Source organism: Primulina eburnea, chromosome 3 (genome assembly GCF_022965805.1).
Source record: "Primulina eburnea isolate SZY01 chromosome 3, ASM2296580v1, whole genome shotgun sequence".
Taxonomy (NCBI): Eukaryota; Viridiplantae; Streptophyta; class Magnoliopsida; order Lamiales; family Gesneriaceae; genus Primulina; species Primulina eburnea.
Window position 1 is genome coordinate 45,043,092 of NC_133103.1, and position 13,789 is coordinate 45,056,880.

Here is a 13,789-nt window from a genome sequence, read left to right on the forward strand (position 1 = left end):
GAATATCGATAGGATTGACCCGTTTCACACATAAAGATTCGTGAGACCGTCTCATAAGAGACCTACTCAAATATAATTCATGCATATGTAACATGTTTTGCCAGAATACTAGTATACCTTAACAATTTAATTTTGAGTTAAGTTATATATTTTTAAAACTAACATAATATATTATGTAATCTAGTGATAACTCGATCTCTTAACACGAACAATTATCACTACTCAATATATATATATATCAAAAACTTGTGTGAGACGGTCTCACGGGTCGTATTTGTGAGATAGATCTCTTATTTGGGTTATCCATGAAAAAATATTATTTTTTATGCTAAAAATATTACTTTTTATTGTGAATATGGATAAGGTTGACCCGTCTAACATATTAAGATCCGTGAGACGGTCTCACATAAGACCCACTAATATATATATATATATATATATATATATATATAATACATACATATATATATATATGTATGTATATATACTTCCATAATTATAATTGTACACAAATGTTTTCACGTGCCTTGTTTTGTCTGGTGGACTATTATTACAATCATCCATTCTCCAACAATTATTCTTAAAGCTTTGACTTTGTTACATTAATCTAATTTAACTCCAAATATTGTTTCACTCTCTCCCCTTATATTATCCCTTCATTTTCATAGCTCAAATTAATTCCACAACCCAAAAATGGCCGACGGCAAAGATTTCAACAAACACTCCATGGACATAGAACAAACCCCACAATCTCAACCATCCAAGTTCCTCGACGACGATGGCCGACCCAGAAGAACTGGTACATATACATACACTCTCCTGTATATATGTGTTTGTGTGTGTGTGTTTGTGTTTTTTTTTTTTTTGGGTGGGTTTAGATATTGATTTGGGGGTGTGATGAAGTATTTGAACTGAAGGGACGCTGGTGACTGCGAGCGCCCACATAGTGACGGCGGTGATAGGGTCCGGCGTGCTGTCTCTGGCGTGGGCGATTGCGCAGCTGGGGTGGGTGGCGGGGCCGGCGGTGCTGATGGCATTCTCGTTTATCACCTACTACACTTCGACTCTGCTCGCCGACGGATACCGGGCGCCGGGCCCGGTGAACGGCGCTAGAAACTACACTTACATGGATGTTGTCCGTGCTCATTTAGGTACTTTATTACTATATACTATCATATTTGTATGTATTTATTATATACAATATGGTGGTGTGATTATTTGTAATATCTTTAATTTGTGTATGCTTTAGATTATGTGAAGATGGAATTTTATGAAAAAAAAAATTTATGGCAGAAATTATTATAATTTCTGGAAAACTTTTATTTATATTATAATTTCCCGAAAACTTTTACTTATGTTTTGAAAATGGACACTTTTATTTATGATCGTGTCTTTTTTTCTCGGAGAAGTTGGTCAAAAATTTCCAATCAAAACATTTCTTTGGGTTCACTCCCTACTCACAAAATTGTGGTACTATGTCATACAAAATGTGGTACACTTCATGTAGACATGTGGTACATTTCATGTGATGGTACTAAAAAAGTACTCATAGACTGAACACGAAAAAAATCGACGACTGAAGACTGGAGACCAATTTCCCGTTTTTTCTTAATTTTTTCGAGTTCAATTCCCAATAAATCAAATGTAGTCAAGTCAGGCAAAGCCCCAGCAGCTATTAGTAATGATGCGTACGTCAAGTGTTTTTTGGTTCCGTAAAGACATCTCCAACCTTTGCGGTGCAAAGATAGTCTCCAGTAAAGACTGCGTTATTTTGGTTTGGTTCCGAAGGGCATCTCCCAACTTTTGCATTGTTTTGGTGCAAAGATTGGCTCCAATAAAGGCTGCGCTATTTTGGTTTGGTTCTTGAGGACATTTCCAATCTTTGCATCAAAATGGTGTAAAGATCGACTCCGATGGCCAAAATAATGCAGCCTCCACCTCTGCGCCAAATTTGGCGTAAGAGGTATCCTCTGCACCAATTTGGCTCAGAAGTACTTATTTTTTTAATTTGTTTGTTTGGTACTTTTTTTTTTTAATTTTTTTAATGATTTATAAATTATATAAATAAAAAGAATATTTCGAGAATATTTTTTGGTGTAAGATTTGAAGTAAATGAGTTGGAGATAAATGTTGTATTTGGTGCAGAAATCACACTAATTAGTGTAAAATTTACACCAAAGTAGATTTTGTGGTCGAAGATGACTTAACAATCTTTTATTTGCGTTTTATTAGCTTTTTTAAATAGGTCATGCGAATTCAGTTTGACGGATCAATTTTGTGATACGGTCGTCTATGAAATAATATAATTTTTGATGTCAAAATATGTTTTTTCAATATATGTATGAATTATGTCAACTTGTATCATGGATATAAAACGATGAAATCGTCTCACAAAAGATATATTAGATTTCTTTTTCTTAATATTTTGTGAGACAAATTTCTTATTTGGGTCATCCATAAAAAAAAATATTACTTTTTTATACTAAGAATATTATTTTTTACTGTGAGTATTGTTAGGGTTGACATATTTCACCAATAAAGATTCGTGATGAGTCCAATCACGACTCGGGATTTGGTAAAAAAAATCATATTTCATGTTTATAAAATTTAAATATTCTTTTATAATATTAAACTTAAATTTTATGGTATAATTATATTTCGTCTGACATCGAATTATCAATTTTTTAGCAGTTTTTTTTAAAATTAAATGATAATAATAATACTTTTTTTTTTTTAGGCGGTTTGAAAGTTCAGCTATGTGGGTTGGCTCAGTACGGCAATCTTGTTGGCGTCACCATTGGATACACAATCACTGCATCAATTAGTATGGTGTAAGTAAATTTTTTTTTAATTATATAAAGAAAAATTAAATACTTTTTATTCGTAGAATTGATCATATATATATAATTATTTTGAATATTTTAATTTTAGAGCGGTGAAGAGGTCGAATTGTTTCCATAGACACGGGCACGATCACGCACTGTGCTCGATATCGAACTACCCATTCATGATCATATTTGCAGCGATCCAATTAGTTCTTAGCCAAATACCAAATTTCCACAAGCTTTGGTGGCTCTCAATTGTGGCAGCCATAATGTCATTTGCTTACTCCACCATTGGAATTGGCCTCTCCATTGCTAGGGTTGCAGGTAAGTTATATATACATTTATATAGAAACAACACTTGATCACATGCACACAAAGCTACTCGAGTCAATCGTAAGTAATATCTGATGTCATGTCACGACGGAAACTTAAAATGAGAAAATAATCGACTAAGGCCAGAAACTTTAAATATAGTTAATTCGGACATTTGATCACACAAAGCGAGTCGAGTCGAGTCGAGTCGATAGTAAGTAATATATGATGTCATGTCACGACAAAAATCTAAAATAAAAAAGACAAAAATTTGTTTGGAACGGTCTCACATGTCGTATTTTGTGATATTGATCTCTTATTTGGGTGATCATGAAAAAGTATTACTTTTTATGTTAAGAATTTTAATTTTTATTGTGAATATCGGTAGGATTGATCTGTCTCACAAATAAAGAGATTCGTGATACTGTTTCACAAGAAATCTATTCTTAAAAGATTGATTAAGATCAGAAACTTTAAATATATTTAATTCGGGCCGATAAGATTATAGTTGTTATAGTTTATCTAAATAATTATAATAATAATATTTAAATAAAATATATAGGTGGTGCACATGTGAGGACTAGCCTAACGGGGACAAGTGTAGGAGTGGACGTGGCTGGTTCAGAGAAGGTTTGGAGAAGCTTTCAAGCCATTGGAGACATTGCATTTGCTTATGCTTATTCTACTGTTCTTATTGAAATCCAGGTATTATCACTTTCTATTTTAATTTTTTTTAATAATTAAATTAAATATTTATCATTATAAGAAATTCAAAATACTACGATATTATTGGGATTTTACTACGTAAAATATATTTATTACGTTAATTAATAATTATTTTAACCCATAGTTTTAAATTTTTATAATAATAATAATAATAATAATTTGTGGAGAACATGTTGGGTGCAATAATTGTCCTTGCAAGCGATCGAACCGTGATGCTTGAGCTGCTGTGCGATTTAAAAGATTTGAGTTGCACCACTATCACCAACTATAGCTTTTGGTAAAGCGGCAAGCGCTCGGTCCTACAAAATATATTGATGAAATTCAAAGAAATATCATAAAAAATATTATTGTTATTTAATAAATTTCTAATTATTTATTAATTTAATTAATGTTCTCATCGAGATGAAAAGATTTATACACGTAACACGAATCACGAAAAATAGATTGGCACACTCTTCAACCCTTGAAGTCGAGCCTAAATAACTTGACTAGTAGATCTAATAAAAAAAGGCATAGGAGGCCGACTTATAACTCGTCATTTTTGGCGGGTTATAAAATTATTAACTTAATTCGTCTATTTTATGTGGTAGAGAAGGCTTGTCTCATGAGAAATTTGTCCCGACAGACTGATTCGTAATTTTTTTGATCAAGATATTGTCTCTCATCTCACGTGTTTTATTCGGCGGACGAGTAGATTCGATGAGTGTAATTGTTTTTGATAGCTCTATTACTTAGTATATTTGCTAATACATATTATTATTATTATTATTATATAAAAATTAATTAAAATATTTTAAATATAATAACTAATATAACTTAATTTTTTTTTTATGTTTTTTTCAAATATATAAAAAAAATTAGAAATTTTAGTAAAATCCTCATGATCATGCAATAAATTAGATATTGGCCCAGCCTAACTTGGATGTTTCCATGCATGTGCAGCAGCGACTGAAGTCATAAGGATATAAAATGTTATACAGCTTTTTTAATACAATAATTTATAATAATGAAAGTGTATGGATCAAGTTTTAATATAATGTATCAAATAAGAGTATTTTTCTATATAGATTGATAAATGAGAAATTTACCTTAAACGCAATCTTTGGTTAATTACAACGATAAGAGAATTAATTAATAAACTAAATTAATACTGAAATAAAATGATGAAACAAACGCAATATAAATAATACAATTCAAATGATAAACAAAAAAATTGTTTGGATTTCGGTTAACTTACCTGTTAATCTTCTCTAATTATTGATTTTAATTTTTTAAGTCATGTTTTTTACGGGATTCCTTAATCTATCATTATATTCTGTCGAGCTATATTCAACATCATACTATAATCAAGTGTCTTTGTGTTATGTTACATTAATGAACTTTGGAATCTTCTAGATTTCGATTTTCGGTCTATGATTATCAACATGTACCCAACCTCGTATGGTCTATGTAAGTTGTAGATCAGTGCATTATGTTACCCTGGCTTGTTATAATATCTGCTATCTGTCTCAATAATAACAAATAAATTGACTTCGAAGTTGATTATACTCCAAAAATACATAAAAACCAATAACATAATCAAGTGTGCTCAAGAATAAATCTACGCAAAAAAAAATTCCTTCTTGAGTCGTTGGGGCTGTCTAAATTACCGTCCAAGCGCGACTTTCACTGTCCTCATCTTTGAAACTTCTTTCGAGCGAGCTAGGGCGGTAAAAACATACCAAACATGCAAAAACGAACTAAAAACAATACAATAAAATATGAAAAAACGATACCTATAAGAAGGTAACCGTTAAATTATATATTATTAATCTATTTGTCCGAAAAATATTTTTTTTATTTATCATTACACTCAAAATACAATATTTTTTTGTTAAATCAAATTTCATTTTTTTGACAATATTCAATTAATAATGAGTAATGCCATCGATTTTAACGATGGAACTATTAAAAAGAATGTGGAGACGATGCTAAGATGTCATTTATGTGTACATGTTAAAATTTAAGGATTTTATTTTTTTTATTAACGTAATTTCACATTTTAATATTAGAAGTCTTTTTTTCAGTTGCATGTTACTATGAAAATTCGAAGACAAAGCCATTTTTTTTCTTAAAAATATATATTAAAAAACAAGCAATTTAATACTTTTTTAAAGTAAATATTTTTGGGTCCAAGTGCCTTGTGAATGAGTGAGTTCATTACAATAAAATATGCTTCATTTAGGTGTCACGTTCTTTGGTATTCACTAATACGTCGCAAATGGGGATTTGTTTTCTTTATGAATCTGCTTAAAAGGAGTCGTATGCGACGTTTAAACTGTTGTACGATCAAAAATAAAAAGAAAAGTAAAAAAGAACAATGTTTATTTTAGTACAAATTTTATAAATGATGACAATTTCTTTTCGAAGAATATTGAATAAATTGACTAAGGGTACATTTGGTTGATGAATTTGAAACGATGGATTTCGAATTTATGATATCGAATTCTCCGATTTAGCCTATTCAAATAATTTTTAAATCCACTTTTATATTAATTTAAATATTTTTTTGACAGTAGTTATGATGTCAGTGGAAATCAATTAATAAAACTAATTCTCTCTCTGTATTTTTTTTATTTACAATAAATAAATATTTATGGAGATAAATTTTTTGTGCATGGTATTTTATTTTATAATGACATTAAGTTATATAAAGTAAATAAATAGATTAATTATTGTTGTCTAGAGATGTTACAAACTAGTTTGTAGGACTAAGCGTATGCGTCATTATAAAAACTATAGTCGGTGGCAGCAGTTTCAATCATACAAAAATCGAAGCGCCACGTTTAAATTGTTTGTCACTTTACCAAAAACTATAGTTGGTGGTAATAGTGAAATTCAAATATTTTAAATCGTATAGCAGTTTAAACGTCATGTTTTGTTCCCCTTTTTAGCTTAGAAAATTATTGTCGCAGGCTGTAAAATGGTAATATTTACTTTAAGTTGTAAACGTGATTGGCACTTTTTCAGTATTCCGACTCTTTGCCTCTTGAAAAATGTATTCACGATAGTATAATATTACAAAAAATTTCGAAATATGGATTTTCACGAGGTCCTCATTATTTTCATGCTATATTTTAATGTAAATTTTTAGGACACATTAAGATCAGGGATCCCAGAGAACAAGGTAATGAAGAAAGCTTCGTTTGTGGGAGTATCTACCACAACGTTGTTCTACATGTTGTGCGGCTGCGTCGGGTATGCCGCCTTCGGAAACGATGCACCGGGCAATTTCCTCACTGGTTTCGGGTTCTATGAGCCATTTTGGCTGGTAGATTTTGCCAATATTTGCATTGTCATTCATCTCGTAGGCGCTTATCAGGTAAAATCCCCGAGTGAATACAGATGCATATGATTTGACGAAGTACTTTGTTTTTCATGTAACATGCTCATATATAAATTTTCCTACCAAAATGGAATTTTTGACAGTTGATTAAATCATGAAACAGGTCTTTGCGCAACCGGTATTTGGGTTCGTGGAGAAACTGTGCAATATGAAATGGCCGGAAAACAAGTTGATCACGACAGAACATGCGATAAACATCCCATTAGTCGGGCCATACCACATCAGCTTCTTTCGACTGTTGTGGCGAACAGCATACGTTATAGTAACAGCCGTGGTTGCCATGATATTCCCATTTTTCAATGATTTCTTGAGCTTGATCGGGGCGGCGTCTTTCTATCCGTTGACGGTGTATTTTCCCATAGAAATCTACATATCACAGGCCAAGATACCAAAGTATTCCTTCACATGGATATGGCTAAAGATACTGACTTGGGCTTGCTTGTTCGTGTCTCTGGTCGCAGCTGCTGGATCCGTACAAGGGCTCGCGCAAGAAGTGAAGAAATACAAGCCTTTCAAAACTCAGTCATGAGTCTTTTGTACTAGTATTTTGTAACATGATCTTATTATGTATGGATCCCATAGTACGTGGAGTGCCACTCTTTTGGTATATATTTTTGCATAACCTAAGACAATCAAGATTCATATGGTTTTGTGAGGTAACTTATAGGATAACTTAACATTGAATCCAATTATTCATATTTATTTTCACGTGTGAGGTCTACGAGGATACGTTGAAACTCGAGCCTTTTCAAGGTAAAAGTGCATGTATTATGTACCAATCATAAGACTGATTCTAAGCTCCGTCGGGACGAAGCTGATGGGTGGGAGTGGTCATCGCCTCGATTTTTTAATTTCATTGATTAGATGTCAAAAATTAATTATACTTGTTAGTGTTCGTTCTTCAAGGATGTGGAATTACAGCAACTCACACACATCAATATAACACATACAAAGAGATTTACGTGGTTCGACAAAGAAGTGCCCACGTCCACGGGAGAGCAACCAATCTTTTTATTGAATGAACCAAGGTACTCGATCACAATTACAATTACAATTACAATTACAGAGCTTCTCTCAAGAACAAAGAATACAATCTTTTATGATTTTCAGATATCTCTTCTTCCCTCTCGCTCCTCTGTAATTTCTTTTCTTATCAGTGTCTTTCCCTCAAGCCTTCCATCTCTCTTTTATATTCCCACCTACCACCGATTAAGAAGCCTATCTGTTATACCTGGCAGTTGGTTTGTTATCCCAATTAGCCGTTGTCTATAACTGAAACCCATCCATTGACTTAGCTTGACTCAAGATGCCAACTTGCGAGACACTCACTTCACAAATCTCCACCTTGTCTCCAAGCTTGGCTACTCTCCATTCTCCAACTTGATCTATTATGCAGTCACTGTATTAATCAAGTGCAAGCAGGACTTGAGCTTGACATGAGGCAGTGACTTTGTTAGCATATCTGCAGGGTTGTTTTCAGTTGCTATCTTCTCAAGTTTGATCTCTCCCTTAGAGATGATATCCCTTACAAAATGCAGCTTGACATCAATATGCTTCGATCGTTCATGGAATACAAGGTGCTTTGACAGATGGATCGCACTTTGATTATCACAGTTTACCACCACATGTTCTTGTTTTATTCCAAGCTCAACTAGGAGTCCCTTCAGCCAGATTGCTTCCTTAATTGCCTCCGTGACAGCTATAAACTCTGCTTCGGTAGTAGATAGAGCTACCACTGACTGTAATGTAGCTTTCCAGCTAATAGCTGTACCAAATAAGGTAAAGACATAACCTGTTACGGACTTTCTTGTGTCTATGTTCTCTGCAAAATCAGAATCCACAAAACCTTCAAGAGGTTGTTTTGTGATTCCAGGTTGATTATTGAACATTAATCACACATTCACCGTGCCCCTTAAGTATCTTAGAGTCCATTTCAGCGCTTCCCAATGAGGCTGCCCCGGATCGGCCATGAACCTGGAAATCAAACTTATTGTGTGGGCTAAGTCCGGTCGACTACAAACCATCCCATACATGATGCTTCCCACACCACTAGCATATGGAACATTCATCATTTTCATCCTCTCCTCTGCACTTGTGGGTGACTGTACCAGAGAGAGTTTGAAGTGGTGTCCTAATGGTGTGCTAACTGTTTTAGTATCATGCATATTGAAACGTTTGAGCACTTTCTTTATGTATGTCTCTTGGCTCAAAAACAGAATCTTGTGGTCCCTTTTCCTTGTGATTTCCATCCCTAATATCCTCTTGGCTTTTCCCAAGTCTTTCATTTCGAATTCTGAACTAAGCAGCTGTTTTAAAGCTTGTATTTCAGATTTGCTCACACTAGCAATGAGCATATCATCCACATACAGTAAGAGGTAAGTCATCACTCCATTGTCTCCGAGTTTAAAGTAGACACAACTATCATAACTACTCCTTTCGAAGTTGATCTTTAACATAAACACATTGAACCTCTTATACCATTGTCTAGGACTTTGTTTAAGTCCATAGAGAGATCTTTTAAGAAGGCAAACTTTCTGTTCAGACCCTTTTGGCTCAAACCCTTTAGGCTTTTCCGTATAAATGGTTTCTTCGAGCTCTCCATGGAGGAATGCGGTTTTTACATCGAGTTGTTCAAGCTCCATGTCCAAGTGGGCTACTAAAGCAAGTATTATTCTTATAGAGCAGTGTTTGAAAACCGGGGAGAAAATCTCATTGAAGTCTAATCCTTCCAGCTGAGAATAACCTTTCGCCACCAACCTTGCTTTGTACTTAAATTTTTCTGCTTCCGTCAGCCCTTCTTTAACTTTATACAACCATTTACATCCTAGTATTCTGTGCCCCTTGGGTTTGTTTACCAGCTGCCACGTATTGTTTTTCAGTAGGCATTGAAGTTCATCATCCATTGCTTCTTGCCATTCTTTTCTTTTGCTGCAAGTGATAGCTTTCTCATAGGTTGCTGGCTCAAGGGACTCCACCTCTTCAGCTACAGTAAGAGCATACCATGTTAAGTCTGCATGTGCATACCTCTTAGGGGGTCTCACTTCTCTTCCCGGCCTGTCTCTTGCTAAAATGTGTGTTTGTTGATCCTGGGTAGTAGCATGATGATCTGTAATTCTTATGGAAACTTCATCTTCTTCTACCACAGACTCTTGTGGGGTATTATGAATTGGCTCCACCTCAATTGGTGTTTCTTGATAACCTGTTTTGCTCATCACAGTGCACCCTTCTTTCCATCCATAGCCCATCTTGCTTTCATCAAAAGTGATGTCCCTTGTATTAAAGCATTTAGGACCAGTGGCTTCCAAATTCCATACTTTATATCCTTTGACTCCATCCGGGTAACCAATAAAGATGCATCTTAAAGCCCTTGCTCCTAGTTTATCTTGCTTGAAATGGGCATATGCCAAACAACCAAATACTCTAAGTTGTGAGTATTCACTTGGGCTTCCTTTCCACAATTCCATTGGTGTTTTAAAATTGATAGCACTTGAAGAGCATCGGTTTATCAAGTAGCATGCTGTATGTATAGCTGCTCCCCAGAAAGATTTAGGTAAACCAGCATTTATTATCATGCATCTCACTTGTTCTAACAATGTACTATTCATCCTTTCTGCTACCCCATTTTGTTGTGGGTTTCCAGCAACAGTCCTGTGTCTTGTGATTCCCTTTGACTTGCAAAGTTCCTTGAATGATTCATAAAAGAATTCTAATCCATTAACTGTTCGGAGATGCTTCAATTTTCTGTCCAGTTTATTCTCGGTTTCCTGCAACCATTCTTTGAATTTCAGGGCTGCTTCATCCTCTGTTTTCAATATGTAAACCCATAGTCTCCTGGTATAGTCATCTACTATGGACAAAAAATATCTCCCTCCTCCATGAGTTGCTGTCCTTGAGGGGCCCCAAAGGTCAGCATGAACATAATCTAGGGGCTTGTTTGTTGTGTGTTTACCACATCCGAAGTGCACCCTTTTTGCTTTTCCAAACATGCAGTTCTCACAAAATTATAAGCTTTGAATTTTGTCCCCACACAGCAGGTCTTGTCTTGATAATTCAATCAACCCTTTTCCCCCACATGGCCAAGCCTTAAATGCCAAAGACTTGCATTATTGGCTGTCATTTGTGCCATAGCATCTCCACCGACCACTGTATTTCCTTGAAGTACATACAGTGAGTTCCTCTTTACAGCTTTCATGACAACTAATGAACCCTTCATCACTTTCATAGTTCCATTTTCAGATTTAAACATGAAACCATCACTATCAAGAGTCCCTAGTGAGATCAAATTCCTTTTTAATTCAGGAACATACCTCACTTGGTTCAGTAGCCTGTCTTGTCCATCGTGCATTCTCAATCTGATAGAGCCAGTACATTTAATTCTGCATGGCTTATTATTTCCCAGTAGCACTAATCCTTCATCAGATTCTATGAAGCTTTCAAACCAAGATTTCATAGAGCACATGTGGAAAGTGCATCCCGAATCAAGAATCCAGTCATTATTAGGATCTTGATATGAGATCATGAGAGATTCTGTTGATTCGTATCCATCAACTACAGCTGCTACTTCATCATTTTGTTTGGGCCTTTCTTGGTATCTTCTTTTCTTTTCTGGGCAATCTCTTTTAAAGTGTCCTTCACGATGGCAATTGAAGCATTTATACTTTGTTTGACTCTTTGATCTGGATCGGTTTCTTGGCCCCTTTTGCGATCTCTTTTCTGTTCTCCCTCGCACATGAAGTATCTCACCTTGAGGTTCTTTTGTTGTTTGATGGTTCCTCTGAAGTTCCTTCGCTTGAATGGCTGATAAGACCTCTTCAAGCGAGATTGTCTTTTCTCTTCCATACAACATAGCTTCTCTGAAATTGTCATATGCATGAGGGAGTGCATTCAGCAGAAACAGAGCATTGTCCTCCTCTTCAAGTTTGATGTCCACATTATCCAGATCATTCAAAATCTTGTTGAATTCATCGATTTCATCCAGGAGATTTTTCTCATCTCTGATCTTGAAGGAGTACAAGCGTTGCTTCATGTATAGGCGATTGGCCAAAGATTTGGCCATGTACAACTTTTCCAGCTTATTCCATATATCTTTTGCAGATTTCTCCTTCGAGACTTCACGAAGGACTTTATCTCCAAGGCTGAGAATGATTGCACTATGGGCCTTCTCCAGAATTGTTTCCTTTTCTGTGTCCTTCAAGGTTGTAGCCATATTTGCTTCTCCGTTCAGGGCTTCGACAAGTCCTTGTTGCACCAAGATCGCACGCATCCTGATCCTCCACAAGCCAAAATCATTTTTGCCTGAGAATTTTTCAATGTCGAATTTTAACGAACCCATCCTCGTAGATTCCCACAGACGGCGCCACTAGTTAGTGTTCGTTCTTCAAGGATATGGAATTACAGCAACTCACACACAACAATATAACACATTCAAAGAGATTTACGTGGTTCGGCAAAGAAGTGCCTACGTCCACGGGAGAACAACCAATCTTTTTATTGAATGAACCAAGGTACTCGATCACAATTACAATTACAATTACAATTACAATTACAGAGCTTCTCTCAAGAACAAAGAATACAATCTTTTATGATTTTCAGATCTCTCTTCTTCCCTCTCGCTCCTCTGTAATTTCTTTTCTTATCAGTGTCTTTCCCTCAAGCCTTCCATCTCTCTTTTATATTCCCGCCTACCACCGATTACGAAGCCTATCTATTACACCTGGCAGTTGATTTGTTATCCCAATTAGACGTTGTCTATAACTGAAACCCATCCATCGACTTGGCTTGACTCAAGATGCCAACTTGCAAGACACTCACTTCACAATACTCTTATCACTTTTCCTACTAATATTCATTTTTGTTATTCTAAATTTTTTTTTGCCCTCAACCTCCATTTTCTAGCTGCGTCGCTACCATCGGGTGTACCTCACCCTACACAACCTTTGCCATGCAATGGTTGGGCCCGAGGTTTTTGTTTTGCTGGATGTGTGTTGATCTACATGAAATAGAACTTATGAATGGTTAATTTCTTAACGAGATTCTACGGTTGGAGATGCTGCTCACTGCAACTCCAAAGGTTATTATTGGTTGAGACTTGAGACCGATGCTCGACCCAAGTAAAATTTGTTTTCTCAAACAATGATGGTTATTAGATATTAATACACTGACGCACACATTGCGTGTTTATATAATATTTTTTATAATTCATTTAATTTATATTTGAATGAGGATCAAAATATAATTATAAAAAATAGTGAAAGATTACACTATAATTTTGATATATAAATTAAAAAATAAAAAAATGATATCAAGAATTGAACCTATAACATAAACCCAAAAAAACAATGACTCTAAACTACATATGACTTACATTAAAATTTTAACATTTTATTAATATATATAATTATTAAAACATACCATGACATCAAAATTAATTACTCTAAGTGCCTCACACTTAATAAAATAGTATAGATTAATCTAGCCTTGACTCATTTGTACACGTCTCAACTATGTTAATGTAAAGTCGAGAATTTTAAATTTTCAACTG

At 34.8% G+C, this 13,789-nt stretch overlaps 1 protein-coding gene across 2 annotated transcripts; it reads left to right on the forward strand.

Moving 5' to 3' along the window:
- The first annotated feature begins 577 nt into the window (after positions 1–577).
- LOC140827622 (amino acid permease 6-like) lies at positions 578–7,956 on the forward strand. 2 transcript variants are annotated; one of them, XM_073190371.1, is made up of 7 exons: positions 578–799; positions 918–1,151; positions 2,738–2,831; positions 2,932–3,149; positions 3,700–3,842; positions 6,997–7,224; positions 7,352–7,956. In XM_073190371.1, exons 1-7 carry the CDS (start codon positions 694–696, stop codon positions 7,775–7,777), a joined length of 1,449 nt encoding a protein of 482 aa, XP_073046472.1. In that variant the 5' UTR covers positions 578–693; the 3' UTR covers positions 7,778–7,956. The 2 variants fall into 2 exon arrangements, with proteins under 2 accessions (XP_073046472.1, XP_073046474.1); XM_073190373.1 differs by having other exon boundaries at positions 665–799; positions 904–1,151.
- The last annotated feature ends 5,833 nt before the right edge of the window (positions 7,957–13,789 follow it).